Genomic DNA, 27,611 nt, shown 5'->3' on the forward strand with positions numbered 1-27,611 from the left:
TGGCGAGACATGGACAGATGCCTGCGCTAAACCCTTTGCGGTAAGCACGGACAAGGCTGTAAGTTCCGATTGTCTTGCCCAAAATAGTTTAGAGTGCGGCTATTGCACTTCCTCAGGGAGTAATAAAAATAATCTCCGTGTCTGTAGTCAAACCCGTGTCGATACGAGCCACACGAAGGGTCCTGCCAGCCTATGATTAGATACGATCCACCGAATCACCGCACTTGGCCTCTCAATGTCGGGAATTGCATGGACAAATCCAACGGTAATACTCCGTACTACTGACCGACTAGCACTGACTCCAGTCTAGTGACTAGTCAACTCAACTAGTGAATCCATCATTGAGATTTTTTCTACCGGTGACTCCATCATGGCTCCATCTGCGGTCCCCATTCCATTAGGGGATCAAATAAGTACACCAATGCATCCGATGCAGCACCCCGAGGAATGTAGTCGTGAGCAGACAGACACACTTCGACCATGGACCACCCACCGATAACCCCCCAACGGGGCCCCCAAGTGCCCCTGCTGCGTCAGATGCTTAACGGGCTGGGCTGTCTGCTGGTGCTGCCCCTGTACTACTACCTCACCGCCGCCACCCGCCATCCCCTCACCTTAGACCTGCTGCTCACCATCCTCGCCGCCGAATACAACCGCTTCACCAACGAGCGGCGTCGGCGCCGCCTCTACCAGCCCACTGCCGCTGCCGCTGACCCCGAGAAGCCGCGGATGGTGGACGCGCACAGCGGACCGGACTGCATGGCCGCCGTGGTGGGCTACCGCGAGGACCCGGGGCTGTTTGCGCGCGCGCTGAACAGCTACCGCGCGGCGGAGGGGTGTCGCTTCATGCTGGTGGGGATCGACGGCGACGAGGAGGCGGATATGGAGATGGTGCGGGTTTTCCAGAACGTACGGCATTCCTCCTTTCTCCCCTCAACACAATATGCTATACTCACCAACAAACCACAGATCCACCCCACCGCCCCAACCATCCACCTCGACACGCCCCTCGGCGACATCGCCACGCGCACCTTCGACAAACTCGCCACCGCCGACCTGCACGGCTCCCCGCGGGAGGCCTACCAACTGGCCAGCATCGCGCACTGCTGCGACCTGGCGCGCGAGATCCTGGGAGAGCACGGCCTCCTCTCCGGCAGCGGGCCGCAGCAGGTCTGCATCTACCAGCCGCACCACAGCAAGAAGGCGATCATGTTCACGGCCTTCATCTTCAGCCTGGTGCTGGCGGACGCGCGGGGGATCGAGTACCTGTGGTCGTCGGACTCGGACACGCTGGTGTACGCAGACTCGCTGCGGCGGACGGTGGCGACGATCGCGGGCGACCCCGCCGTGGGCGGCGCCAGTTCGGGCCTACTGGTGCACAACGCGGGCGACTCGGTCGTGGCGCAGCTGGGCCGCATCGTGTACTGGTGCGAGCTGTACCTGACGCGGTCGGTGGCCACAGCGGCCGGCACGAGCGACTGCCAGAGCGGGCCGAGCTCGGCGTTCCGGGTCGCCGCCTTGCCTGGGATCCTGTATCCGTGGTACACGCAGGAGGTTTGGGGGCATCGGATGGTGAGTCCAGCTAGCCAGCCCCAGCCAGTACTTAGTGAGCCCCGGCAGGGGCGAACCAACCCTTCTTTGAGAAACCAGCCCATAACATGCACATAATCCATAGCATGAATATGCTAACAAGAGCAACGGTAGATCGTCAACGAAGACCGCCACCTAACCACCAACCTCCTCCTCCGCGGCTGGACCGTCACTTACGTGTCTGACACGTTAACAGCAACGGATACACCCACCAACCTCCGCAAATGGATTCTCCAGCAGGTACCTTACGCCCTCCCCAATCCCCAATCCCTCACCCTCAAACCCCTCCCCCCAAAACAATACTAACAACAAAAAAGGTCCGCTGGTCCCGCTCCGGCCACATCGAATCCCTCCAATCACCCCACCTATACCTCCTCACCTCGCCATTATTCTTCTGGGCGGCCATCAAGCGCGAAGCCGGGCCCCTGCTGGGCCTAGGCTACATCCTATACTACCTGTGCACGGGCGCAAGCCTGGCGTATTTCTCGTGGACGGATCTGGTTGTTCGGCTCGTGTACACGGTTCTGTACAATATCCTCCGGAACCCCGATCGGGGAGTCCGGAAGGCAGTGCTGGGGGTGGGGTTGCTCCCTGCGCTGCTGTTCTATAATATCCCCCTGCCGATTGTGCATTTCTGGAGCGCGGTGACGGTGCTCGAGGATGGGTGGGGGACCAGTATGCGTTCTAAGGAGGCGGGGGTGGTGCCGGATGTGAATCAGCTGGCGTCCTGTGGGGAGAAGGGGGAGAGATCTGGGGGTGGGGGTGGGGGAGGTATGTCTGGTGCTGGGGCTGTCGCGCCTGCTGTGCAGACTGGGATGTGGAAGCGGTGGAAGGAGCTGGGGTTCTTTGTGGTGTACATGGGGATTGTGGCCGGCGTGGCCGCGCGGATCCTGGCGGGACATCTCGGGTATGCGGTTTTGCAGACGGAGCGGGCGGTTTGGGGGGCGGTGGTCGTCGGGTTTGCGGGGGCGTTTTGGGGGTTGGTGGTCAGGGAGTAGATAGATAGCCCCCTACGCCCAGTACTACACGTATATACATGGATCATGAAGAAGAAGGTTGGGTAGTCTCATGACAGACAAAAACAATTTTATTCGGCATTAGTGAACACGAGATCTTGATACTATACTCAAACTCAAACCCCCAAAGGCAGACTTTTGACTCCCCCATGCGAATCGCATCCTCTATCACAGACACCCATCAGTACCCCTCCTCATCCACGCTGTACTCCCGATACATGATCATACTGTACCGCGCGAACCCACTCCGCGCCCGCAGCCCCCGTCCATACCGCGCGAACAGCGGCGGCACCAGACAGAAGACCGTGGCGAGGGCGGCCAGCACCGAAACGGCCCCGTTCGCGCCCAACCGCTGCAGCATGGGCGCCGAGACGAGCGGCAGCACGGCCGACAGCGTGGCGCGCACCAGGCTCAGCGCCGCCAGGCCGCTGGCCGCGTAGCTCAGATAGCTGTCCGTCAGGTACCCGCCCAACACATAGTCGATCTCATTCAGACTGAAGCCCGTCAGCACCAGGGCCACGACCGAGACCATCCAGGGCACGTGCGCCATGGCCGGCGGGATCGTCCAGGCGAACACCCACAGCGCGGCCGCGAGCACGGGGGTGCCGATCCAGAACCCCAGCAGCTTGTCCTCGGGCTGCAGCGGGCGGCCCTGGCGGCTGTGCTGCGCGATGATGCGCAGATCGAACCACCGCGTCACGAACCCCAGGAACAGGCCCAGGCCGATGGCGATGAAGGGCAGGCACGCGTGGCGCGGGCTGAACCCGAACGACATGTAGATCGGGGGCAGCGCCTGCGTGAACAGGTACACCAGCGCGATGGTCACGGCGCTCATCACCGCCACGATGAACACGATCAGCTCCGTGCACAGCAGCCGGATCGGCCGGAACAGCGCCAACCGCACAAAGGTGTGCAGGTCCGGCGCCTGGTCTGGGTTCAGCGCCTCCGGCGTGCCGGGGATCTGCGTGACCTGCCGGAAGAGCGCCACCTCCCGCGCCAGCAGCAGCGACGGCCGCGACTCGCGGATGGTCAGCAGCAAGAACGCCAGCACCCCGGTCACCATCGCGGCCACGTAAAATAGCCATCGCCTGTGGTTTCGTTAGTGGCACCTTCTCTAGAGTAACCTCTCTTCTTGATGAAGAGGACAGGGAAGGACACACCAGTTCATATCCGCCACGACAAAAGTACTCAGAATCGGACCGACGACCATCCCCAGATTGGCAGCTTGCACCCAGATGCAGATCATCCACACGCGCTCCCGCGAGTTGAACAGATCCTCAATGCTGCCGCCCACCACCGTCGTGGGGATCGCCGACAGAATCCCGCTCATGAACCGCCCAATGATCACCCCAGCCATCGACGGCACCGAGGCCACCACCACACACGCCAGGCTGTACAGCGCGGAGCTGACGACATACAGCTTCTTCCGACCGAACGCCTCCGAGTACGGCGGGAAGATGATCCCCCCGCACGCCTGACCGATCAGGTACCTACGAAGTCAGCACACCCCAGGCTCTGGGCAAACGGACGGCAGATACTCACACCGACACAAAGAGGAAGATCGACAGCTCCTGCGGGACATCAAACTCGCGCACGGCACTGTTGGCGGCGGTGGACTGGACACGTCAGCTCCCTAAACATCACTCCACGAATTGCAGACTTACCCCCGCCGTGCTCACTGCCGTCCTGAAAGTACAATATACCCTCATGGTCAGCCACAGCAAACAGTACTGCACCACCACCCCACCGATAAGACTCACGTAAAGAACTCCAGGAATAGAATCAGCGCGATATCCCAGATCTTCCTCCGCAGCCTCCAATTCCGTGGATGTCGACCGTTGCCAACCGCCCACCGGATGTGCACGCCGTCTGCAGCCATACGAAGGCCATACTGCGGGAGCAGGGACTGCAGAACATCTTTCTCGGACTCGATCGAGGACGTGGTGATTTGGCTGGTGGGCTTCATGGCTTGGGACAAAACGAAGTCTTGCTCAGCTCAACGTTGACCGGACATCATGTCTCGGCAAGCAAAGGGGTCCACGGCCGTCTGTATTTATTCAAGCTGGCATCGAGCCCTGTGGAACGCAAGCACGGACTTAACCGGACGTAATTCACCACGGAAAGCTCTGGGCCATCTGATCTCATAAGTCCTCAGTCGGGTCTTTCTGTGGCGAGGCTAACGCCTGGGTGGAGTCCACTGCTGCCCTCTCGATTATCCCTCATCTTGACCTGTGCCATCCTCGGGACGATGAGGAGTCTATTCTCCTGAAATGCACGACCCAGTGCCACGAATAAACAGTCAGAAGTCGTCGGCCTATCATCGATCGGCTTTTACCCGACAAATCGCTGCGGGATACGCCTGTACTCCGGTGCGGATCGACGTATACGGCCTTCAGCATGGTACTACTTCGGAAGCGTGACGGGAGAGGCTTTGCATGTGCTTGGTTCTATTCGTTGCATCCGTGGCTCTGGAGGTGTCCCTGCAGTCTCATGTCTCAGGTCATTTATTCTCTTAGACTAGCTCCTTATCGCCATCCACCCTAGGAATCTATTAGTCTGGGCCATACCTGGCTACATGTTCCCAAGCTCTTTCTCATTCCAAATCTCCGTCGTTATCTCCATCGCCATCCCCATCTCCCTGGTGGTTGTCTGCTCTTCCGTTTCCGTTATATGCCAAGAGATTCGGGCTTCCAGCGGTATTAGTGACTACGTTCCGTGTGGCCAATGCCTTCAAGCGGGCCGTCACCGCAGCTGGCGTAGACAGGTTCTCAAGCGCCATGAGGTACATCGTCAGACCAGCAACGTGGGGCGTGGCCATTGAGGTCCCCGAGATGCTCCGAGTCGTCGTGTCTGATCCTATCCAAGATGACAGAATATCCTCGCCGGGAGCAAAAATGTCGACAAAGGCGCCGTAATTAGAGAAATTGGAGCGGGAATTACGTCGGTTGATGGCGGCGACGGTAACAGCATCCGGGGCAGACGCGGGGCTCGTTCGCGAGGCATCTCTCTGTTTTCCTTCAGTGATTACTCCGAACGTGAGGCTGTGAGTGACATACATTTTCGTTGCCTGCAGCGACAACAGAGAGCACTCCCTCATCGAAAGCATTCTCCACCGCATCGTTGAACGTGCTGGAATAGCTTCCACCTATACCCGTAGTCAGCGATAGAGTCACTCAAACAACACACAGAATATACCCAAGCTCATATTGATCACAGATTTGCTCGTGCGATTCTTGCTCACGATATCATTGACAGCCCAGTTGAAGCCATCAAGGATGACCGAGGTAGAGCTGGATTCCCCAACAAAGACCTTCACCGAAACCAGAGTCGCTCTCTTCGCCACGCCGTACGTTCGTCCACCAATGATTCCGGCAACATGGGTCCCGTGTCCAACACCATCGACATGCTGTCCTCCAGCAGCATTGTATGCCAAGAGGACGCGACCACCGAATTCGTCATGAGAGCTCAAAATGCCTGTATCTACGATATAAGCATAGGTGCCAATCCCGGCACTATCGTCATAGACGTAGTCAGTGCTAGTCTGTCCTCGATGCGAGATGCATCCTAGGCCCCACGGCGCATTGTGCTCGGTGACCAGTCCGTCGAGATCCCAGACCTGGTCTTCCTCGACGTTCGCAATCTATGAATCAATTAGATTACCGCCAGTTGCGCTCGGCAGGTCAACAAGAACAAACATCTGCATGTTGGCGAATGGCCGCAATGGTGGCATCGTCGAAGGAACCAGCGTATGCAGCAAACCTGTTGATTTTGTAATATCTCTCGATGCCAGCTGGAAGGTCTCCGTCAATAAAACTACGGCCTTCAAGGTGCCGCCTGTGAAGGTTGGTCGCCCAAGCGGTATGCTCGTCGATCTTGGCATCGTCGGTTCCCGGTTTGAAGGTGACAATATACTTCCCCGGAATCGTCTGCAGAGTCTGGCGACTTTCGAGCGTCGGCGCAGCAAGCACGGCAGATAAAAGGGATCCGAAGACCAGCAGGAAACTTCTCAATGAGACCATTGTGGATCATGCAAAGTAGAAGAGAAAATACACCCCTTAGAAAGTTCGAGCAATGTACAAACGTGCTAGGGAGCTCGCCTTATATACCTTCAGCATTGCAAGCTTCGTCTAAAATTGTTAGCCTATCACTTACATGGCCGCCTGCCTTGCAATAGAGCGAGACCAGGGCCCAAGATCTCTGAGCATGTTTAAAACTCTGGGGGTAACATTGCATTCTCAGACGACTTAGTTGTGTCCTATTAGGCAAGACGCCATGCACACCATGCGTGATTTTGGGCCGACGCAAAGGACCAGGGATCGCGGTGACAAGCGGCGCAGAGCTTATTTCTCCGACCCCAGAAAGGCCTCGAGTCAAACCAATCTGGACATCGTCCACCGGACTAAATGGCACACTCTCATTCATGCAAGCCTTGTGGCTTTGACGGTTCCACTGCTGGCCGGCGATGGCCCTGGCATGTCGTATTCAGAACAGCATCCCTTATTCGTTTCCAGACGAACTCTTAATTCTATAATGAGAGAGACAAGCAGAAGAAGCTCTCGTTGCCAGGATGTTGCGCAAGGAGCTCTGGAAAACGGGGGAATGCTTAACCACTTGTCCGAAAATCGGTGCGACCCGCCCTGGGAAGCTGATTTCTCACGAGGTAAAAACCACTGCATGCGCTTATCATCTGTCAAGCAAGTCTGGATACCGATTGGGCGATAGAGAGATTATCAGTAAACAAGAAAGGGTAGAGACCACGGCCTAGGATTATTCCTACACTGCCCTTCTAAGTTCGAGGGTCGTACAGTGAGCTCAGGCGCGTTGATCATCCACAGCAGACTGGACTTTCCAGACGATCTACCCCTCTTGTAGGGCGAGGAGCCAGCTTGCCGGTCCGACGTGCTTGTGATAACGCGAGGCCCCTCCCACCAAGTCAGTTACGAAAGCTTGGTACGACCAACCTGCCCCTGAGGATACGCATGTGCCTGGGGAAGTCTTCTGATGTGTCGAAATCTAATCATGGCCTTGATGCGAATCTGATTGAAGAAGAGGGCAGCGGGCAAGTGGTTCGTTGGTGGTTATTCCTCATCGAGCCGTGGCGATGGGGTTCACGACGGCCAAGACAGCTGACGGTAGTTCAGTTGGCGAGGTATCTGGACGTCTGGTTTAGCACAACTGACACTTGTACCAGAGTCAGAGTCAAAACCCCATTGATCAAAGGTGGCCGTCAGGAACAGGTTCTACCAATTGTAGGCGGCAATACTTGTGGTATGGTTCTGAGATCACTCGCAGTGGACATCGTTCACGACTCTGCGGGGTGACAGACTGATGGCCCTCTCCTGTCTGCTTCTCTACAGGGTCTCGACGCAGCCAAGGCCCTCGCACACGTCTGGTGACGGAGGTTTTCTGAACGGGCCTTGGGCGCAGTTCGAATAGGTACGGTTGCATCAAGGCAGCCATCGAGACTGTCGTGACCGGAAAGAAGGCCCCTTGAGCCAGTCGGATAATTTCATCGGGTGCAACAATGGGAGGTGGAAGAGGAGGATTGGTGTAATGGGAGAGTGTGGCAGGCACGGTCTGACCGGAGTTGTTATTGTTGTGTTTGGTTGCACCGAGTCCCGTGATCCCGGCTGGTCAGGTTTATGTCAGGCACAGGGCAACCCATTGGACCGTACAGCATGCTCTTCAGCGCGCGAATACTACGTGAGATCCAGTGAAATCATTTAGTGTAATGGAGAAGTAAACAGGAGATAAGGAGAGTGAGTATGTCAAATTCAACAGCGAACTATCTCCCTCTTTCTCTTGACATGCGCAGGCTTCCCTCATCTGCAGCCATTTGCATGCATGCAACTATCCACCCTATGTCCAATGACCCCGCCTAGAACATTTTGAGAAGAAAATTCCCATTCACAGGGACTTCTTCCCCGCAAACCTCTTGTCGGCCTCCTGGTTGGCGAACGGGAAGCCGCTGCTCCGCTTATCGACGCCAGTCTTGCGGTTGATCTTGCCCCCGCTGCTCGCAAACAGCGCGCACCACACCCCGACGAAGGCAATGGCGGCATATCCGATCATCCCGACCCCGTAGGCAATCTGGCCCGTAGCCACCCACCAGATGTATGCGTATCCCGCTGACGCGCCGTGGAAGACAGTCGTGACCATCATGGTCGGCACGGCATAGGGGGCCTTGGGGTCGGAATCGTCCGTGGTGACGGGTTGCGCAATGGAGGTGGTCAAGGGCACGGACCCGGTGAGCATGACGGTGAGAACGGCGATGAGGAGTAGACTGAATCCCAAGCAGCGGGAGAAGTACGTTTCGAGCGCTGTTGCGTGTTAGCCATTGGCAGCTGGAGAGACAATCTGTCTGCCGGTTACTCACAGGAAGGGTCGCGGGTTTCGGTCAACAACATTGTGGTCATCATCTCCGGCACAGCGATCAGAGCCAAGCTCTGGAGTCCAAGCCAGCCGGCTGTGGAGTAGGTGTAGGCGTAGAAAACCTGCAGCGCGCGAACTGGTTAGCTCTGTTGTATGGTTAGAGACCGGGAGAAGGACAGTCGTACATCCATGATGCGGAGGTAGCTGATGTCTTCTGGCGGTATTCAATTGTGTTTCGGTTCGGGGGCGTGTTTAAATTCTCTGGTGATCAGGTTGTTGAAGGTAAACGGAACCAGTATAGGCAGCAATTAGTGGTAGTTATAAGTTGTTGTAAGGCAGGGATCATTCCCCATGAGGTCATCGCTTGTTCAGCCCCGATGATGTCACCGCCGGTTTTTCCGCGGATTCAGCCTGGCTCTTTTTTTCTACGTATTCTTCTGTTGTCACTACAACGAAATTCAGGCGAAAAAATGAGAAAAAGCAAAAGGGGGACAGAAGACGAACTTGCAAGTTCCAAGCTGGCAGTCCATAGGGCAGAGGCGGGTTGCTGCAGGTTGAACTGAGCTGGCACTACTACACCCACTGCCATCAGACCATGAACCCCAAGCATCTCCACCACGGCTATAATTCTGATCTGTTATTGTTCACGGTCAAGCCATGAAAAACGATCCAGTCTTCCCAACGTGGACTAGATGGGTCTATGTTTGGAACTGGATCAAATTGCAATTACCACACCCGAATCATCATTGTCTATGTTAATTGCCATGGCTAGATTCAAATCTCCACCATCAACGCCTTTTCAAACCCCCAGAGAAAGGAAAAACGTGCAAGGTCGACCCATGGTCAGGTATCACTGGTTGATGTTGCTCGCGCGCAGGTATCTGGCGAAGCTTAGATCCTGGTCGGAGGGCGCGGTGCCCTGTTCCGCCAGCGCGTCCTTGTAGCGCTGCGTAAGCCCTTCACTGTCCCCCGCACGAGGGATCCTGTAATCGTCTTCACTGTCCTCATCGTCATCCTGGTCGCCATTCCTGCGTGCCTCCTCTTCCTCTTCAGCCTCGCTAACCGTCTCGGCCTCGTTTTCGACCTTCTGCTTGCCCTTGCTCGAGCCGGAGACGTTCATATCCTTCATGAGCTTGCCCAGCTCGAGCTCGCGTTGCGCCGCCTTCGTCTCCTCACGCTCCTTCCTCTTGCGCTCCAACTCGGGCTTGTAATCGCGTTCGAACTCCTGGCGCTTTTCTTCCACGGCCTCGAAGAATTCGTCGATACCTTCACCCGTCATGGAACTGACTCCAACCAGGTTCAGGTGTCGGTAGAACTCCTCCAACATTAAGCTCATGCTGTTGAGCAGTGAGCCCATGTAGCCACTTCCTGAACCGAAGCCACCCGCGGCGCCCTCAGTACCAAACGCGCCCGACTCTTCTTCCTCCCGCAGGGCCTTTTGGAAAGCATCGAAATCGGTCATCCACTCCTTGGCGAATTCGGCATCTTGGACATCAGTCTTGTTGAAGACAAGGATCATGGGCAACTTCGTCTTGTATAGGATACTGCAGGCGTAGAGCATGTTACTCATAAAGGTACTCGTGGAGCTAGCGCGGGGGGTATCAATAACGTAAGCGATCACAGTAGGGAACGACGAGGCCAAAGTCTCGAGGAGGATGCTGCCGGAGGCACTCCACACGAACACCTCGATCTGACCAGGCGTGTCGACCAGGATGTGCTCGATGGGCTTCGCGGTCGGGTTGCTGGGATTGGGAGCCGTGCGCTTCTCCAGCAACGAGATGATTTGATCGACTTTGGTAGCAAATAGATTCAGAGATGTAAGGATACCGCCGTTGGGTCCGAGGTTATACTGCTTCATAACCTCTCGATAGTTGATGGAGTCACGGATGTCGATGTTGCTCTCGAAAGGAACCGTGTGAACGGCGGGGTCAAGGTTGAGGACATAGGGGATGGTCTTCTTCGAGTGGAGGTAGGAGTTGATTCGCTGCATGAAAGTCGTCTTTCCAGAGCCTGAGCGAAACATACATCGGATTGATTAGATGCATCGTCAGTGAGGGGGATGATCGCCATGACACTTACCTGCCATGCCCACGCAGACAACGGCGACCGGAGACTGTGCCATCGTGACGACGAGGTAAAAGATCACTGAGTAAAGAGCAAAGACAGGAAGGGAGATTAGAGCAATCCAGTCAGTGGGTGTCAATAGTTTTGGTTAACAAGGGTAATGATGGGAGGCAGAGTATCCGTTGGGACGGCGAGGCGTAGAAATTCTTTTGTCGCGGGGAATTGCAGGTGGAGTCCGTTTGGCCGGAAGCGTTCCAGACGTCATGGCGTTTCTCCGCCGCCGCCGCCTTTTTCCCTTGCTTCGCTTTCTCCCCTCCCAACAAGACGAGCTCGGCCTCGCTTTCATCCCAACACCATGGCGCTAGAGGATTTCGAAAAATCGCTAGCAGAGGAACAGGAGAAGAGACGTGAGAGAAGCGATAAAGACAGACACCGCCACCACCGTGACCGAGACAGGGACCGCAGCCGCGAGCGCTCGAGGCACCACCGTCACCACCGCCGTTCATCCCGATCGAGAGAGCGCGACCACGACAGGCATCGCGAATCGCGTCGTAGCGACGATACTAGTCACCGACACAAACGCTCGCGCCATTCAACCGACCACGGGGACGAGCGCGACCATGATCATAAGCGCCGACACAGGGATAGCAGGGACGAGGAGAGCAAACCGGCAGCCGAAGCAGCCGAAGTGGCTCAGGATGAGGCTCCCAAGCTAAAGCGAGATGCTTGGATGGAGGGACCCTCCAGTCTCGATATCGACTATGTCCAGCGGCGCTCGACCACGCGTTTGGAAGAGGAACCGAAACCCAAGATGCTTTCGGCAGACTACGAGCTGAAAATCCACGGTCGGGAGATCAACACCCATCTACGCGATCTGAAGGACGGAAAGGTGCTGGAAGAAATCGAGGAGAAACCCGCTCAGCATGAGGTTGACTACACATTTGGCGACGCGGGCTCGCAATGGAGAATGACCAAGTTGAAAGCTGTGTATAGGGAGGCAGAGGACACCGGGTTGTCAGTGGAAGAGATTGCGGTTAACCGATTTGGAGATCTCCGCTCATTCGATGACGCGCGCGAGGAGGAGGCAGAGCTAGATCGCCGCGAAAGATACGGTGAAGGATATGTGGGCAAGGAGAAGCCCTCGGGCGAGCTCTTTCAGGAGCGGAAGCAACAGGAGAACGTTCACCGTGGCGCGCATGAGCACCTTCGCAGTCCTACCAAGGAGCTCAATGCTGAAGGACAAGGCAAACTAATGGAGACCGTCCCGCCTCAGAACACCACCCAGCATCTTGATTTGACAGCACTCAACCGACTCAAGGCTCAAATGATGAAGGCCAAGCTCAAGGGTGCGTCAGATGCCGCCGAGCTCGAGGAGCAGTACAATGCCGCCGCTGCTGCCATGGCCAACCGCAAGGAGTCAGACGTCGTGGTCTTGGGCGTGATGGAGAACCGGATGCTGGCTGGAAAGAGGAACGAAGTGAAGGCAGTTGAAAACAGACGAGGTCGCGAGCGAGGCAAGGTGGAAGACAACGATGATATGACCATTGAAGACATGGTCCAAGAAGAACGACGGACGCGCGGACAATATGGGGGAGATGGCCGTCGTATCGCGGAGAGAATTGCCAAGGACGCCAAATTCGAGGTGAGGGCTTCTACTAGCATATCAATATTACCTGCTAACATTTCAGCCAGAATGATCTCGAATACATGGACGACAATGCGTCCAAGCTTGCCCGTCGGGTGCACCGCTCCGAAATTGACATCAAGAATACCACGATAAATGAGCTGCAAAAGATGAATAAGATTCTCGACAATTGTCCCCTTTGTCATCACGAAGACACGAATACGCCTCCTATCGCGCCTGTCGTCTCATTAGCAACAAGAGTTTACCTCACACTCCCCACTGAACCCGAGCTCAGCGACCAATGTGCCACCATTGTTCCCATCCAGCACCGGACGAATCTCTTGGAGTGCGACGACGACGAGTGGGAGGAGATTCGCAATTTCATGAAGAGTCTGACACGCATGTACCACGACCAAGGCCGGGACGTGATCTTCTACGAGAACGCAGCCCAGCCCCATCGCAAGCGACACGCAGCGATGGAGGTGGTCCCCCTCCCTTATAGCCTCGGCGAGACGTCCCCAGCCTTCTTCAAGGAGGCCATCTTGTCATCTGACGCGGAGTGGTCTCAGCACCGTAAGCTAATCGATACCCTTGCCAATTCTAAGAAAGGCATGGGGCGGAGTGCTTTCCGCCGCAGCATTGCCAAGGAGATGCCGTACTTCCACGTGTGGTTCAGTCTGGACGGCGGCCTGGGCCATGTGGTGGAAGATGAGAATCGCTGGCCGCGTGGGGACCTCTTTGCTCGGGAGGTCATCGGAGGGATGTTGGATCTGGGTCCGGAGGTGATCAAGCGGCAGGGCCGCTGGCAACGAGGCGGCGATCCCCGAGTGCCGGGGTTCCAGAAGCGTTGGAGGAAGTTTGACTGGACTCGAGTTCTTGTTGAGGGGTGATTTCAGTGTGAAATAATGGGGAGAGCTATGCCTTGCACAAAAGTCTAGTCACACGAGCGGGGACATGCAAAATGAAAAATGAAGCATAACATAAAACCTCACTTTGCTCTCACTTTGTGAGCCGTACATTACTTTATACAATACTTCTCTCCTTTCAATTTTCTTCAAATATCTGGTCTGATCTCATTTCTCTTCTCTCCATATCTCATCACATCCAACGATTCGTCCTTCTTGAACCTCCTGGATTCAGCTTCAAACCATTACAACCCAGTCAACCCAACCTCTCATCCTCCAAAACAAACAAAACCCATCTCAAAAATGACACCCAAAGCCAACACCAGCCAAAAGCGCAAACGCACCCCCACCAAAGAGAAGGAATCCAAAAAACAGCGCAAGACAAAGAAAACCAACACCCTCAAGACCAGCGCACCACCATCATCGCCGGACACCCAATTCGACGCCACCATAACACCTCCCCAAACCCCAACACCACCGCGGTCATTGTCCCTCGAAACCCTCTCCACCAGCGATAAAGCCGCCCACAACCGCCTGCAGCAGCAGATCCTCGCCGAGACCGAGATCCTGCACGTCTACCTCCGCAGCCTCCGCAACCGGCTCACGCAGACGCCCTCGCGCGACGCACAGTACGCGATCTGCAAAGCCAACGCCAAGGGCGTCGCAGCGCAGTACGCGATCCTGGCGGACCTGAGAACGGAACTCAAGTATTTCGGACGCAGCGTCGAGCTGCATGCGCTGGATGCGGCGGCGGCAGCGAAGCAGAAGACAACCGGCGAGCTGCAGAGTCCCAGCTGGGCGGAGGTGGTCGCGGCATGGGGCCAGCCGGTCGCGGATCGTGTGAGGCGCTACACCCATTCCATTACCTTCTGCATGTCCCTGGTTTGGTTCGCCAAGCGGGGGTTCGAGTGGAAGACTGTCGCGAATTTGCTGGTGACGGCGATGATCAGCCGGCTGGATGACTCCAGGCGGCCGAGTCAGCTGGCGCTGCTGACGGCGGATGCGGTCTACGCGAAGAACCAGATCCCGCGGCCTGCGCCGGTGCTGGCAGCGAAGGATGTGCTCAGGGTCGGGTGTCGGTTGGATCGGTTTGGGTTGTTGGTGCAGGTTTCGGTGGAGGAGAGGGAGTGGGCGAGGCTCTTGTAGGTTCGTCTGACTTGGTCCGTATGGGTGAGAGGAATACAACTATGAGCTTGGGGTTGTAGCAGGGGTTTTCGAGAGTTGATGATCGGTTTGTGACTATGGCTGGAGGATACTTAGGGAGGTGAAGATGTGCAAACATTGAAACATGTCAAGCAGAAATATGAGCTATCAGAGATAATGGAAGGCACAGGCTTGTGCTTTTAAGTAAGGTCTCCTTCTGCAAAGTTCCCCAGCAAACAGTTTTCTTGTCACCACTCTCACGCACAGTGATCTATGTGAAGAAAAGGTCAGAATGCAAGTCACGGGACTGCATGGCATGCATATAGAATCAAGATCGACCCATTCGAGTGTAGCATGTGTAGAGCGTTAATAGTACACCAGCCTTAAAGTGAACGCTATGCGAGCATGCCGATAGGTTAGAACATTCCCTGCAAAGAGCCAATCGTGGGCAACTACTAGTAGGTGCGGTACCTTATGTATCTACCTGGAGAGGAGTGAATCTGCTTTCATGCAGGTACAAGACACTGGCACTGTTGTCAGCAATTGTGAGCCAATGGAAAAACATCCGGCATCAGCATTGATCAGCCGGGATGGGCAGATCAACGGGGCCAACGTTCTCCCACCCGAACCATGTGCCCGGGCGTCTAGAAGGATTAGCCATGACAGTACTATCAAATTGCATGTCCGCTACAAGAAAATACATGAACCGCTTGGACTTTCCTATGGCAGTCCAACAACATCGGCCAATCTGCCTCAGAGTATGCGACCAAGTCCCGGAACCTTCTCTGAGCCCTGACAAGGAGTGAAGCCAATAGGGCCTGTCTGATTGCCATACATCAACAAGAGAATGCGAGAAACTAGCGAAGACCCTTCTCCGGTTGACTTATACTCTCACAGAGGAAAAACAATGGAGTTCTTCTCAATCGCGTCTCAAAGTACCACGGTCCACGCACAGCCTTGAGTCAGGCAAACCAGGGGCCCCCGGCAACTCATTGGACATGTTTGATGACCCTTCAGATAGTGTACGATAGTGTACCTGAGCAGCCCACGGAACAGCCGATGCCAATGGAGCAGCCCAATGGGAGACCCCACCCCGAGTTCAAGTTTCAGGGCCCGCACGCAACAATTGGCCTCACCAAGAATTTCATTTCCTCGGACCCCACGCACAGGACCTAAACACAGTCCAATCTACCGGCGAGGCTGATGAGACGACACGACGACGGGGGGGAATGAGAGCCAAGCATCGCAAAGTCAAATTGGCCGCAGTAGTTCAGGAGTTCATGTATGATGGGTTGGAGGCGCAAAACTCTTCCTACCGGAACAGGCATGGTGTATCAGCGCTAGGACTGCTATCTGGAGGCTCCCATTGGCCGGCTCGCTAATGACGTCACTGACACCTGAACCATACGCTTTGCGGACTAGCGGGGGATGCGATGGGGATGCTTGGCGCTGCGATATACTCCTGCACCGAGACCCCGAAATAGACATTTCGAGCTGGATGAGTGGAGGGCAACATAAACAGAGATTTCAGCTGGGGAAGGGGGGGCGCAGAAGAAGGAATTGGGGGTATATAAGCATGCGACCCTCGCGGATCCTGGGAGAAAGTATCCCAGACCAAAGCATTCATTCTCTTTGCGCATCATCCAGTCATTCGTTTGATTCGTCTTTACTATACGCTCTTTTTATTGCTTGTCGATCGCTACTTGTGTGTTGCATCACTGAGCCTATATACCTATACTTCACTTCTGGATATACACTACACTTCCTTCATTCCTTCACAAAGTGAGTACACGTCCTTCAGCCTCCGGGATCACTTCCCTCACTTGTATACAATGATCACCAATACTAACCACCACCACCCCCCAGTCACACACACAACCATTCACAATGATCGACAAATCCGCCATCATCGTCTTCGTCATCCTGGGCTGCGTGGTCTCCGTCCTCATCGGATACTCCATCCACTCCGTCGCCACGGGCGGGTTCCGCAACGACGAGCAGGAACGAGAATTCTCCCACGAACAGCGCTCCTACATGCGGGAGTTGCGCCTCCGCGACATCAACTGGATGGCACGCGACAATGGCCTGCGATACAACCCGGAGCCGCCCCGCGATCTGGAGAAGCAATGATACATAATGGTTGCTTAGAGCGTTTGGTGCATTTTCGGAGTTCAGCATTCAGGTGTTTGGTTTTTGGGTTGGGGTGCAGTGGGAGTTGTGTCGTCTGCAAGATGTTTCTGTTTTGAGATGAGTGTATTATAGTGTATTGGATATATGATTGTGTTGGGCAATAACTTGTTGTGTTCTGTCAAACTGCCAGGTGGAATCTTGGGTATACTTAACTTTGGAGATGGGGAGCAATAGACACCTTTGGCTATTGTGACCGAGCTGAAGAGGTCCTTACCTTCGAACGTTCAGTAACCCAATATAGCGAGCAGTTCTTACCTCATACCGAGAAATCAGGCTCCTACAATCTGTCCGCCTAGTATATTCAGGTATCCCTCATCCTGCACAGATGCTGCCGAGGCTTATCACAGTGCGCCGAGAGATCTACACGAAAATGAAGAATGCCGCGATCTATATCTCCAGCATGTTCAGCCTGCCCACCATCATGAAGGAGTGCTGACGATTGTGGTATAGACCCAGCCCGAAGCTTACGGAATTACCACTAGTACTTCCAATAAGCATCAGAATCATCAGGATAAATGCCTGGGGGTCGTGCATACGCATGATAGAACGCCGAGTGGTACGGCTCCATCTCAATCCTCGCGTACAGAGAACCAAGACGCTTCGACCGCGCATACATCCAGCCCAGAAGCGGCGCCCTCGATCCTTCCACCTCCTCAAAGAACGTCAGCAGACTCTCATCTTCGGGCTCCCACTCCTCCTCACTTGGTTCATCTGGCGGCTGTTTGTGGGTCTCTCCATCCGTCCACTCCCCCCGGTAGAATCCCCGATACTTGTCTAGCGTCCAGTCCCGCTCCAGCACGATGATTGGAGCACCGTAATGCTCTCCGTCAGTCTGCGCCGCCTTGAATTGCTCCAGACAGTAATCATCGACAATCAGGCACATCCGGTACTGCGGAGTGTCCGCATCTCGCATTGCCACCGCGCCGGGTCCGTCCCGTTCTTCGGTGGTGTTGGAGACCCAATCTGCAAAGCGGGTGCGGATAGCATCGCGGGTCGCAGGGCCAATTCCCGGTCCGCCATCCCCGTTCTTGTCCAGGATGGGCACGTCTGGCTGGATGACTGGGCAGTAGAACCGGGGGAACAGTGCATTGGTCTGAACTGGACTAAGCTGAGCTTGCTTAGTGCGGACATTCTCAAATCTCCGGAAACTTTTGTAGACTCCGCGGTACAAGCTGAGGAGGTAGGCGGACCACAGATTCTCCTTGTCCTCGGCGGTGCTGGGGGAGGTGGAGAAAGCTCTGAAAATTGGGAACCCCCATGTCCTGCCATCGTAACGCTGCAGAAGCCTGGAAATATAGGTCAAGTAGTTCTCTTGATTCCGACGCAGAAGGTCGGGAGGAAAGTTCAGGGGGACATCTGTGAGAGGAGGGCCTTTGGGTATGGTGACGCAGTCGATGTCCTCCTGGGTGATGGTAAACCAGGGGTGGAAGAGGTGTCGTTGGATTAGTGGGCCATGCAGACGGGGAATGAGGATGGGCTTCCTCAGGACTGTCCAGGGGCGGGGCAGGCGCATTGTAGCGAGTCTGTCACGTTGGGTTCTCGAGACGCAGAAAGAATAGCGAGAAATTATACAGGTCGAGACCGGGCGGGAATGGTTCCAATATTATATTGTACTGTACCTGCCAGGTGGTGCTTATATTTACAGTAGGTACCTAGATCTATGCCGGTTCGAGGCCGCTCTTGCCCGTTAAGGGCTAGCGCCACCCGCACCTGTGGGGCGAGCCTGAGCGACCGACAGAGTGACGCTCCGACCCGTCGCAGTTCGCAACAAACCCACCCAACGCCTGTCCGAACCGCCTCAATCTCCGTCAACTCTGACCATTTTTCCTTCTCACGCTCAATCTTAGCCTTCTCTGGTGAGAACTGGGCTGCCACACAACAGCATGGCAGAATACTGGAAATCAGCAGTATGCTTCTTTCCCTCCCCCCCCCTTCCCTTCTTCCTCTTTGCGCCCTCCATTTCCCTCCCAAAACTCAAACCAAGCCACCGACTAACTAATCTCCGCGAAGCCAAAATACTGGTGCAAGCAATGCAAGATCTTCATCCGCGACACCCCCTTCGAAAAAGCCCAACATGAAGCCACGGGCAAACACCAAGGGAACCTCAAACGCTTCCTCCGCGACATCCACCGTAACAATGAGCAGCAGCAGCGCGAGTCCCAGCGCGCCAAGAGCGAGGTTGAGCGGCTGCGGCAGACGGTCGCGGGACTCAATGACCCCAGCAAAAGTGGCGATGCCGCAGGGGTACCGTGGCGGCAACGCGAGACCCCCAAACCCCAAGAGAGGCCAGTGTCGATGGAGGAGCGGAAACGGCAGATGGCGCAGTTGGCGGAAATGGGGGTGGCGATTCCGGACGAGTTCCGCGGGGAGATGGCCTTAGCGGGGACGTGGCAGACTGTTTCGGAGAAGGTGATTGATGGTGGGGAGGAGGGCGGTCCGAAGGCGGGGAGGTCGGTGGGAGTGCGCAAGCGCAAGTTGGAGGGTGGTTCTGGTGGTGGTGGTGATGCTGATGTTGATGAGGAGGAGGTGGAGGCGAAGAGGGAGGCGGAGAGATTTGTCTCGAAGGGTTGGGGGTCGTCGGTTAGGAGGTATCCTGGGGCCAAGGAGGAGGACACGGATCTGGATGCGCTACTGGCGTCGACGAGGGAGATTAAGAGGGTGAAGCCATCGGAGGTCAAGGCGGAAGCGGACGTGGATGCGAATCCGAGGACCCAGCAGGATGCAGAGCCCGCGGAGAAGGAATCAACCAAAGGCCACTTCGTGCCGGTCAAGTCGGAGGGAGAAGTGCAGCCTGCAGAGTCGAGTGAAGCACCTACTGTCAAGGAGGAGCAGGCAGGGGGTGATACATCGTTGGAAACTGTACCGAAAACCGAGGCTGAAGAGCCAGCTGCTGGAGTTGTCTTCAAGAAACGCAAACCGAAGGTCATGAGGAAATGAGTGCGTCACTCAATCATGCGATGGAACAGTCCAAAGGGCTGAGACGCCCTTGCTGAGGGAATTCGACGCCTGATCTACGATGCAATACGCATGCTGTCACTGGATGTTACATCCAGAAGTACACCAGCTGCATGAAATGTCTCAGCTGCAAATGGCATCAAGAGGGCTCACTACAAAAGAGACTCATTAATGGTCACGGAACAAACCTCCACATCTACGTTGATGCCAAACAGCGTAACGGTGCTGATCTGGTCCATCTCGGGAGGTTCATCCATGAGCCTCGGGAGTGTTCTGGCAATTGGAGCTCGGCGGGAACAGCAACTCCAACTGAACACCCAGACAACTGCAGATCTAGCCTTGGCGGGCAACTGAAACCGCATCACCAGAGCCGCACCCCATCCGTAGATATTACTTTTTCCAGTTATCAACCAAGCCAAAGCCTCGAAAATAGCTTGATGGTTTGAACAATTCACTTGAATTGGGTGGTGCGCAGATAGTAAATAAACGGCGCGCTAGAAATTACCGAAATGAATAAATTCAACTAAGAATACTGCAGAAATCCCAAAAGAACACAAAAATTAGATGTTAAGGAGAATGATAAAGAATCACATAGTGATGGTTGTACAATACCTTGTCAGTTGTTGAATATGGATTCAAGTCTGGTTGCCACTGACTGACTGACCACCGTTGGACCCTTCCCTTTTTTTTGCATCGAATTTTTCTGCCCGTATTAATTTTCCCCGTCGGCGTAGTCGGCGCAGACCAAACCAAGAGTCCGGGGACTGACTCTCTCACTCACTCAACTTCTTCTCTTTCTCCCTCTCTCTCACCCTCTCACTATTCTTTCGCGGCTCCGAAGCTCTCGCGCTCTCTCTGCCTCGCTCGTTTATCTGCGCAACAGCCTTTTCCTGTCGCATTCCCATATTCCCCCTCCCACCCCCAAATGCGGAGATTATTTGGTGCCGCATTGCGTGTTTTGGTGCTATAGTCATTCGGCTCGCTTCTTTTCGCTTATCTGGCCCAGTGCATGGTGAGTAAACGAGAGCTTCTTCCCATTTGCTTGTCCCGATCCCTCCCCTCTGGCAACCCCCCCCGACACGCGCTCGACCTCTGTCTGCCTCGGTCATTGTGACTTGTCGACTCGCCGGTTTGTTTCTTCGACCGGGGTAATTACTACCGGACTCGCATGGTATCTCGACCTCCGCCAGTGCACCATGTACGATTCTTCCGCCGTGGCAGTGCCGTCCTGGGGTAGGATTCGGGGAGGCTCTAGACGGTCGCATCCAGCGTTGCCCGGTCTGACAAGGCTGCACTGCCTTTTGGGACACAAGATGAAAGAGCTTGGATATTTGGACGGGGCTTGGTCAGGTTAGGAGACGGTAGCCAACGCATCGTGGATCGTACCAGCACCCTCCGTATGCGGACAATTTTCGAGGGAATCGCGTCGGAACTCGAAACCCCGACAAATGCGCGAGCCAAAAGAACCGACCAGTCTCGACACCAACTGTTCGATACGAACAGCCATGATGTCCCAGGGTTGCCAGAGTGTCGTTGGGTCGCGTTAATCGGAATCAGCCCACTAACATGCTTTACCTTTTGAGTTAGAGAAACAGCACCCATCGGCTCCGCATTCCCTGCAAAGTCTTTGCTAGCGGTAAAAGTCATCCGTGGCCGACCTCGACCCGTCCGACAGACCGGAAAGCCTTTCCAAGGCTCGAATACATTTATTCTTATCGTACGCACGGGTGACAGAGGTGTCGAACTCTTATTGAGATGGCGGAGCCAACAGATTCGACGAATCCAGCAGAGGAGGCGCCCAAGCCGGCTCCCGAGCCGACTGAGATGCCTTCTGCTGAAATTCCTCCTCCTCAAATACCTCCCGCTGAGCAGCCCTCTAATGAGCAGCCTGCCTTTGAACAGCCTCCTCATCAGCAACCCCCTCAGCAACAGCCTTCCCCTCAGCAGCCTCCCCATGAGCAGCCTATACATGAGCAGCCGCCCCACGAGCAGCCTCCCCCTCAGCAGCCTCCCTATCAGCAGGCCCCTCATCAAGAGTCTCCCCCTCAGCAACCCCCTCCTCAGCAGCCTCCTGCCGAACAGCCTCCCCTTGAGATGCCCTCGGTTCAGATGCCGTCAACTGAGCAGCACAGCAGCGAGCCGCCAGTAGACCACGCGCTTCCCCATATCGATACCTCACTCCCTCCAATCGATACGACTCTGCCAGCGATGGAGGAACACGAACGTCTCAGTCATGAACTGCCCCCAATCGATACGACGATACCGTCGCTTCCTCCAATCGATACATCTTTACCGCCGCTCGACACTACGCTTCCAGCTACGGACGGGCTACATACCGAGGAACCCGACTTCTCGTTCCCGGAATTAAAACAAAGTGACACCGATGGCCATGGGGTGGACCATTCACACCCACCAGGAACGAATGGTTTCGACTTTCCCGATCACACGCCCCATTCCTCGACCCCCGCTCCCTCCTATCATCCTCCAGTGAACGACACGCATTCGCAGCAGCCCGCTCAGCAGGAGCACTCTCATTTGTCCCACCACACACATCAACATCAGCAGTCCCCACACCCAGGCCAACCGCCGCAACCCCATAACCACTACGAGCATCAATACTCCCACAACCAACATCATCCGCAGCAGCAGCACACGCAATCGCAGCATGGATCGCCATCTCAACACCAGCAAGGTCCGGGGCAGTCGACACCGACACAACCGCACCAGCAACAGCAACAGTACCAGCAGCACCAGAGCTCGGACATGTATCACAACCACCAATCCATGAGTGCGCCGTCGATGCAGACCATGGATCACCATTCGATGCAGGGACAGCACTCCCAAATGCCACAGGCCCCCATTGGTTCGCCCATGCCCTCAAACATGCCTCCGATGACGTCCGTTGGCCAGTACATGACGGGATACCCTACCAATGTTGGTCAAATGGGGATGAATGCCAACTCCCAGATGCGTTACCAGCTTCCGGGTGACCCTAACAAGATGTTGTCGGGCGGGAGACACAAGAAGGAGGTTAAGCGTCGGACGAAAACGGGGTGCCTAACATGTCGTAAGCGACGAATTAAGGTATGTGCATTTGTGCAAGCATAGCATGTGTGATCTTTTTGATCGATAATGTGTGTTCTGTTGTGAGGGTGATTAATGTGGGGGAGGTAGAGGAGGGGAGGTGAAACTGAACTGCAAGGAGGGCGGGCGGGCGGGCAGACAATGGCAGGCGGTCGCAACAGGCGAGTGTTCGCTTGCGCCGCCGCAAATGTTTGTTCGGCTCGCCGAACCCCGCCTGTCGCTTGTTGTTGTTCTCGCCCACTCACCACTGTTGCTGCTTTCCTCCCCGCCTAACTATTCACGCTCACATTTATTTTTTGATACCCTGAGCGGTCACTTCTTTGTGTCACTCTATACTTCTTTTGTTCTTCTTCTTTGACCTCTCCTCTGTGGACTTTGGGTTTGTACCCTTCATCGATATCCCCGCTAACTAATTAATGCACACTAGTGTGACGAGGGTCATCCTGTCTGTCGGAACTGTGTCAAAAGTAAACGGGAATGTCTTGGTTACGACCCCGTGTTTAAGCAACAACCAACGCCTTCTGCTATTCAACCCGCCCCTAATCCGCATCCTTCTTTGGTGGTAAATCCGCAGGATCCTTCCACCTCTTACCCTCAAGCTCCTCCGGGCTACGTACCTGCCGCGTCGCAACCGTTTGCTCCTTCCGAATCGCCCAGCACGTCAACCGACCGCTACGATAGCTACGGAGCGCCCGTTGATCACTCCGCCGACGTGAACAACCAGCAGAACATGGCCAGCATACAGCATGCCGTTGAAGGAGGCCTGCAGCCGACGGTGAACCCGGCAGCAACCAATGCTACTGGCACCCCGTCGGAGGCCACCAGTTTTAGAGGTATACTCTTCTACCTACGATGGTGCTGTAAGCATGCTAACTCGGCCCGCAGTGAAACAAGTGCAGATCAGCGACCTTCTTGCCCTGCGAGGAATTCCCCCTCCCCCTCCGCACCCCATCACATCTCTGCCGCCTAACCGGCTTGAGGAAATCCAAGCCGTGTTCCTCGCAACCTATGCTCCCGCCATAGACAAGTTTTTCGAAACCAGGTGGTTCCAGGATAAAGCGTTGCCTCATTTGCTGGCAAATGCACAGCTCATGGCGGAGTACTCCGCCTTGATCGATGCTTTCAACGACCCCAATCTGAATGACCCGAACGTGGTTGCTCGGTTGGAGAGTTTCGAAGCGTCAGTGGTGTGGAGCTCGATGACCTTGTGCCGTCATGTTATGAACGTGTCCGGAGGTGCTCAGCCTGAGTACGATTTGCTAGCGTCGGCGAAGAGGCTGGATGTGATTGAGGCAATGATCACGGGCGAACATTTAGACTCCAACCCTCTGAGCCAGTTTCCTACCCGGGAGCCGGCTGCTAATCCCCCCTCGCTGCCGGATCAGCTCACACAGCGGTCGTTGGACTTCTGGAGCGCCGTCGGATACTTCCTCACGCTACACGACAACGAAGCCAGCTCGGCCAAGGAGATCGACGATACCCTGGCCCGCTGCCGAACATTGTTGGACACGTACGAGAACCGAGATGTGATCTATTCAATCGCTATCGCGCGTCACCTGGGACAACGGTGGGCGGACTTCCCCCGCAGCTTCCCGCAACCGATCACGACGAACGAGAAGGACGCGGGAGCCAAGTTGTATGTCGCACAGAAGTTCCTCGAACAGGAGGCCGGCGGCAAGGGTACAACACAAGTGATCAAGCGCATCTGCGGCATGGTCGTTCGGTCCTGGATCGTTTCCCGGGAGTGACCAGCGGGGTGATTCATTCTTTCTGATGCGAGCAATTTGCGATCTGTCATACGAAAAGCGCGTCGGTACGCTGCGTACCGATTCACCATGTTCAACCAGACTTTCTGTCTGGTCATTGAGGGAGTTCCCGCTAACAGTAGTCGGGGGTGGATAGACCTGCCAGGTGGGTTGGACATGGGTAGAGAAGTCACACCTGGGCCCGGAGTTACCCTTGGGATTGAGTTTTTTTACTTTTTGTGATTTTGGTAGCAGAAGGACGGGCAGTTCACGGCGTTTACGGCTGCATTACCTGAACAGGTATCATAATTGCTTCGTGATGTTGCTTTTGCCTGTGGAGAGGGGACTGTATGGGTTGGCGCTAGTGTCTAGACACTTCGTCTGAAGACAATGAAATAATGAGACCATTGTACATACACAAAAAAAGCAGTCCGATTCTTAACCTCTATTAACGTTTCTATGCCGTATATACAATTTTGCATCTTATCGTTTAAAGGTCTGCCTGCTCAGGAACGGGGCTCTTCAACTTGCCCGTCCCCAAGGCGGAGCGAATATTGCCGATCGTCCATTCCTCCATCGCCGTTTGTGTCTGCAACAAAGACTCTGTTAGCCACTTTACTCTCAAACTGACAGACAGAAAAAGGAAAGGAAGAAACTCACCTCGACCGTCCAAGTCCCCATATGCGGCACAAGCACACAGTTGGGATTCCGCAACAAACCGGGATGCACCGCCGGCTCCTCCTCGAAGACATCCAACCCCGCGGAAAACACCTTCCCGGAGTCCAACGCCTGCACCAGCGCCTCCTCATCCATGACCGCGCCGCGCGCCGTGTTGACCACCACGACGCCATCCTTCATCTTGGCGAACTCGGCATGGCTGATGATGTGCCTCGTCTTCGGGTTGAGGGGCAGATTCAACGACAGCACGTCACTTCGCGCGAGCAGCTCGTCGAAGCTCACGTACTCCGCCCCGTCGGCCTGCTCGGCGCCCAGCGCGCGCCGGTTGTGGTAGATGACGCGCATCCCGAACGCCTCGGCCTTCCGCTTCAGGTTCCGCCCGATCCCGCCCATCCCCAGGATGCCCAGCGTCTTGCCCTGCGGGTCGTGGCCCAGCGCTGGTAGGGTGCTGCCCGGTTTGCCCCGGAAGTCCCCGGTGCGTAGGTTCTGCATGCCCGCGTTGAAGTTGCGGAGCGCACCCAGGATCAGGAACATGTTGACGTCGGCGGTGGCGTTGTCCGGTGCTGTGGGCACGTTGGAGACCCGGATGGGTTGGGGAGCGCGGGATGTGCAGGCTGGGATCGAGATTTGGTCGTAGCCCGCTCCTATTCTGGGGATTAGTTTGGGGGGGCGTTGGGGGAATCCGGGGAGGGTTGGGGTGATGGCAAGGGGAGAAAAGGCTGGGGCTAGGCGCAAGCACGCACCGCAATGAGCAATCCACACCAATGACGAGGGCAGCACGTCGATTATCTCCTGGTCGAAGAGGCCGGTGATGTTGATGGATCCCAGGGTGCGGTAGGCCGCGACGACGCCGTCGTACTTCCCGGACTTGCATTCTTGGATGAACTCCTCGCGGTTGGTGGCGGTTGTTTCGAGGAGGTCGGCGATGTCGCTGAGGCCCGTCCAGGTGGCGTATGCGCTGGGATGGGGTTAGTGGTGGTGCTGGTCACTTGGTTTGCTGGTAAAGGAGGGGGGACGCACTGGTCGATCTTTCCGATCAGTAGGACCTTGGGTTTGGGGTTGGTTGAGCCCATTGTTGCGGTGTTGTGCGGGTTGTACTGTACTATAAGCTGGTGAGATGGTGTCGATTGAGCTATGGTACAGTACAAGGTAGGGTGATGAGGGGTAGTTCAAAACATACCTTGAGAATTGCTGTGTGCAGCTGGAAAGAAAGTGGGGTAGACAAGAGATTTATAGATGGCCGACACACGGAATGCAATACCCCGAACGGAAAAGAGTTTCGGGTGTAGACCGTGCAGAAGATCGATAGCACTGCCTGACGGTGCAAGTGATAGGGAAATTCGATAACGTGAGCTCTGAAGGTCGACCCCACGTGCCCCGCGCGCCCTTCGCACCTGCACTTATCGCTCGGCTTCCTTTCCGAGTGGTTCCTGCCCTTGATTGGTGGAAGATTGGTCTTGATAGGGCGTCCCCTGCTCTCGGCCGACTCGCTTATTCGGTTGGTATATACTGTAGTCTCTGTCTGGTGGTGGCTAGGAATGGCTTATTCACTGCTGGTCTGGGTGAATAGATCCTGCATTGTCTTGAGGAGGATGTTGATTGACGGTGTGAATTGTTGCTAGATGGGGTATTCACCGAGCAGGAAACTGCGCTTTCATTGAAGGCTGCAGCTACACAGCTGGATCTTCAATGCTTAAGCTCCTCCGGTTTCTTCCTTCTCTTCCTCTCCTTCCTCTTCCCCTCCTCCTCTGTATCCAACTTCCTTACACCCTGAGTCTGTACTTCTTCTCTCATTCTTCTTCTTCCATCTTCCATCCTCCATCTTCCATCTTCCATCTTCCATCTTCCATCTTCAAGAGTCAACATGAGAAGTTCTCAGGCTTGTACAGTACTTGGTATACTCCAAATACATCAAACGCTGGCTCGTGTTCCCCTGTTTTCAAGCCCACATCGTCGAAGCCAAGTCAGAAGTAGTCCTTGGCAATCTATCTTCTCTTTCCTAAAGCTCAATCATACATTCATAACTAGGTAGCTAGAACTTGATCTCCACCGAAACTGGAGACGCCGTCGCTAACCGTGTACGACTTCCTGGTGCTTGTTCTTCCCGCAACACCTTTGAGACAGCAAGACTCTCACAGCATTGATCTCCGAGTCAAACCCCCAGTCGTGACACCGGACTTGCTAAACATCAGAGGGCATCCATTTTTAAGCCATAGTACCGAAAGACCTCGCTCTTCCAACAGAA

General features: G+C 55.4%; 14 protein-coding genes across 14 annotated transcripts; 6 read left to right on the forward strand and 8 right to left on the reverse strand.

Annotated features, from left to right (window-relative positions):
* Positions 1 to 171: 171 nt before the first annotated feature.
* On the forward strand, positions 172 to 2,642 carry BO95DRAFT_410198 (chitin synthase). Its single transcript, XM_025584170.1, has 5 exons — positions 172 to 909; positions 970 to 1,572; positions 1,705 to 1,830; positions 1,908 to 2,300; positions 2,400 to 2,642. Exons 1-5 carry the CDS (start codon positions 481 to 483, stop codon positions 2,586 to 2,588), a joined length of 1,740 nt encoding a protein of 579 aa, XP_025443975.1. The 5' UTR covers positions 172 to 480; the 3' UTR covers positions 2,589 to 2,642.
* A 145-nt stretch (positions 2,643 to 2,787) lies between these two features.
* Positions 2,788 to 4,572, reverse strand: BO95DRAFT_430424 (putative MFS multidrug transporter; the record flags this gene model as incomplete). Its single annotated transcript, XM_025584955.1, has 5 exons — positions 2,788 to 3,694; positions 3,767 to 4,096; positions 4,149 to 4,222; positions 4,271 to 4,292; positions 4,367 to 4,572. 5 exons carry the CDS (start codon positions 4,570 to 4,572, stop codon positions 2,788 to 2,790), a joined length of 1,539 nt encoding a protein of 512 aa, XP_025443976.1.
* Positions 4,573 to 5,102: 530 nt separating this feature from the next.
* Positions 5,103 to 6,751, reverse strand: BO95DRAFT_84766 (S8 family peptidase). Its single transcript, XM_025592271.1, has 4 exons — positions 6,302 to 6,751; positions 5,802 to 6,246; positions 5,663 to 5,751; positions 5,103 to 5,613 (listed from the first exon to the last, which is right to left on the reverse strand). Exons 1-4 carry the CDS (start codon positions 6,623 to 6,625, stop codon positions 5,200 to 5,202), a joined length of 1,272 nt encoding a protein of 423 aa, XP_025443977.1. The 5' UTR covers positions 6,626 to 6,751; the 3' UTR covers positions 5,103 to 5,199.
* On the forward strand, positions 6,731 to 7,521 carry BO95DRAFT_84778 (uncharacterized protein). Its single transcript, XM_025592272.1, has one exon. It carries the CDS (start codon positions 6,879 to 6,881, stop codon positions 7,326 to 7,328), a length of 450 nt encoding a protein of 149 aa, XP_025443978.1. The 5' UTR covers positions 6,731 to 6,878; the 3' UTR covers positions 7,329 to 7,521.
* A 943-nt stretch (positions 7,522 to 8,464) lies between these two features.
* BO95DRAFT_480918 (uncharacterized protein) lies at positions 8,465 to 9,212 on the reverse strand. Its single transcript, XM_025590177.1, has 3 exons — positions 9,164 to 9,212; positions 8,983 to 9,100; positions 8,465 to 8,926 (listed from the first exon to the last, which is right to left on the reverse strand). Exons 1-3 carry the CDS (start codon positions 9,167 to 9,169, stop codon positions 8,514 to 8,516), a joined length of 537 nt encoding a protein of 178 aa, XP_025443979.1. The 5' UTR covers positions 9,170 to 9,212; the 3' UTR covers positions 8,465 to 8,513.
* Positions 9,213 to 9,709: 497 nt separating this feature from the next.
* Positions 9,710 to 11,228, reverse strand: BO95DRAFT_480919 (putative ATP binding protein). The gene is made up of 2 exons (XM_025590178.1): positions 11,058 to 11,228; positions 9,710 to 10,988 (listed from the first exon to the last, which is right to left on the reverse strand). Exons 1-2 carry the CDS (start codon positions 11,098 to 11,100, stop codon positions 9,829 to 9,831), a joined length of 1,203 nt encoding a protein of 400 aa, XP_025443980.1. The 5' UTR covers positions 11,101 to 11,228; the 3' UTR covers positions 9,710 to 9,828.
* Positions 11,229 to 11,367: 139 nt separating this feature from the next.
* Positions 11,368 to 13,658, forward strand: BO95DRAFT_385805 (putative cell cycle control protein (Cwf19)). The gene is made up of 2 exons (XM_025583486.1): positions 11,368 to 12,684; positions 12,735 to 13,658. Exons 1-2 carry the CDS (start codon positions 11,398 to 11,400, stop codon positions 13,554 to 13,556), a joined length of 2,109 nt encoding a protein of 702 aa, XP_025443981.1. The 5' UTR covers positions 11,368 to 11,397; the 3' UTR covers positions 13,557 to 13,658.
* An 871-nt stretch (positions 13,659 to 14,529) lies between these two features.
* BO95DRAFT_441263 (uncharacterized protein) lies at positions 14,530 to 14,879 on the reverse strand. The gene has a single exon (XM_025586145.1). The coding sequence runs from the start codon at positions 14,851 to 14,853 to the stop codon at positions 14,635 to 14,637; it is 219 nt and encodes a 72-aa protein (XP_025443982.1). The 5' UTR covers positions 14,854 to 14,879; the 3' UTR covers positions 14,530 to 14,634.
* Positions 14,880 to 16,248: 1,369 nt separating this feature from the next.
* Positions 16,249 to 17,026, forward strand: BO95DRAFT_441264 (uncharacterized protein). The gene is made up of 2 exons (XM_025586146.1): positions 16,249 to 16,496; positions 16,581 to 17,026. Exon 2 carries the CDS (start codon positions 16,602 to 16,604, stop codon positions 16,842 to 16,844), a length of 243 nt encoding a protein of 80 aa, XP_025443983.1. The 5' UTR covers positions 16,249 to 16,496; positions 16,581 to 16,601; the 3' UTR covers positions 16,845 to 17,026.
* A 265-nt stretch (positions 17,027 to 17,291) lies between these two features.
* On the reverse strand, positions 17,292 to 18,481 carry BO95DRAFT_513136 (uncharacterized protein; the record flags this gene model as incomplete). Its single annotated transcript, XM_025591586.1, has 2 exons — positions 17,441 to 18,481; positions 17,292 to 17,382 (listed from the first exon to the last, which is right to left on the reverse strand). The coding sequence occupies exons 1-2, from the start codon at positions 18,415 to 18,417 to the stop codon at positions 17,292 to 17,294; spliced, it is 1,068 nt and encodes a 355-aa protein (XP_025443984.1). The 5' UTR covers positions 18,418 to 18,481.
* Positions 18,482 to 18,787: 306 nt separating this feature from the next.
* BO95DRAFT_430431 (putative formin binding protein) lies at positions 18,788 to 19,841 on the forward strand (the record flags this gene model as incomplete). The annotated part of the gene is made up of 2 exons (XM_025584956.1): positions 18,788 to 18,811; positions 18,915 to 19,841. 2 exons carry the CDS (start codon positions 18,788 to 18,790, stop codon positions 19,839 to 19,841), a joined length of 951 nt encoding a protein of 316 aa, XP_025443985.1.
* A 560-nt stretch (positions 19,842 to 20,401) lies between these two features.
* Positions 20,402 to 21,369, reverse strand: BO95DRAFT_84878 (uncharacterized protein). The gene has a single exon (XM_025592273.1). The coding sequence runs from the start codon at positions 21,122 to 21,124 to the stop codon at positions 20,633 to 20,635; it is 492 nt and encodes a 163-aa protein (XP_025443986.1). The 5' UTR covers positions 21,125 to 21,369; the 3' UTR covers positions 20,402 to 20,632.
* A 599-nt stretch (positions 21,370 to 21,968) lies between these two features.
* BO95DRAFT_359169 (putative C6 finger domain protein) lies at positions 21,969 to 24,691 on the forward strand (the record flags this gene model as incomplete). Its single annotated transcript, XM_025582432.1, has 3 exons — positions 21,969 to 22,943; positions 23,371 to 23,776; positions 23,829 to 24,691. The coding sequence occupies 3 exons, from the start codon at positions 21,969 to 21,971 to the stop codon at positions 24,689 to 24,691; spliced, it is 2,244 nt and encodes a 747-aa protein (XP_025443987.1).
* A 439-nt stretch (positions 24,692 to 25,130) lies between these two features.
* Positions 25,131 to 26,677, reverse strand: BO95DRAFT_441270 (D-mandelate dehydrogenase-like dehydrogenase). The gene is made up of 5 exons (XM_025586147.1): positions 26,547 to 26,677; positions 26,387 to 26,468; positions 26,110 to 26,324; positions 25,349 to 26,010; positions 25,131 to 25,277 (listed from the first exon to the last, which is right to left on the reverse strand). Exons 2-5 carry the CDS (start codon positions 26,437 to 26,439, stop codon positions 25,179 to 25,181), a joined length of 1,029 nt encoding a protein of 342 aa, XP_025443988.1. The 5' UTR covers positions 26,440 to 26,468; positions 26,547 to 26,677; the 3' UTR covers positions 25,131 to 25,178.
* Positions 26,678 to 27,611: the final 934 nt, after the last annotated feature.

Source organism: Aspergillus brunneoviolaceus, assembly GCF_003184695.1.
Source record: "Aspergillus brunneoviolaceus CBS 621.78 unplaced genomic scaffold BO95scaffold_21, whole genome shotgun sequence".
Lineage (NCBI taxonomy): Eukaryota > Fungi > Ascomycota > Eurotiomycetes > Eurotiales > Aspergillaceae > Aspergillus > Aspergillus brunneoviolaceus.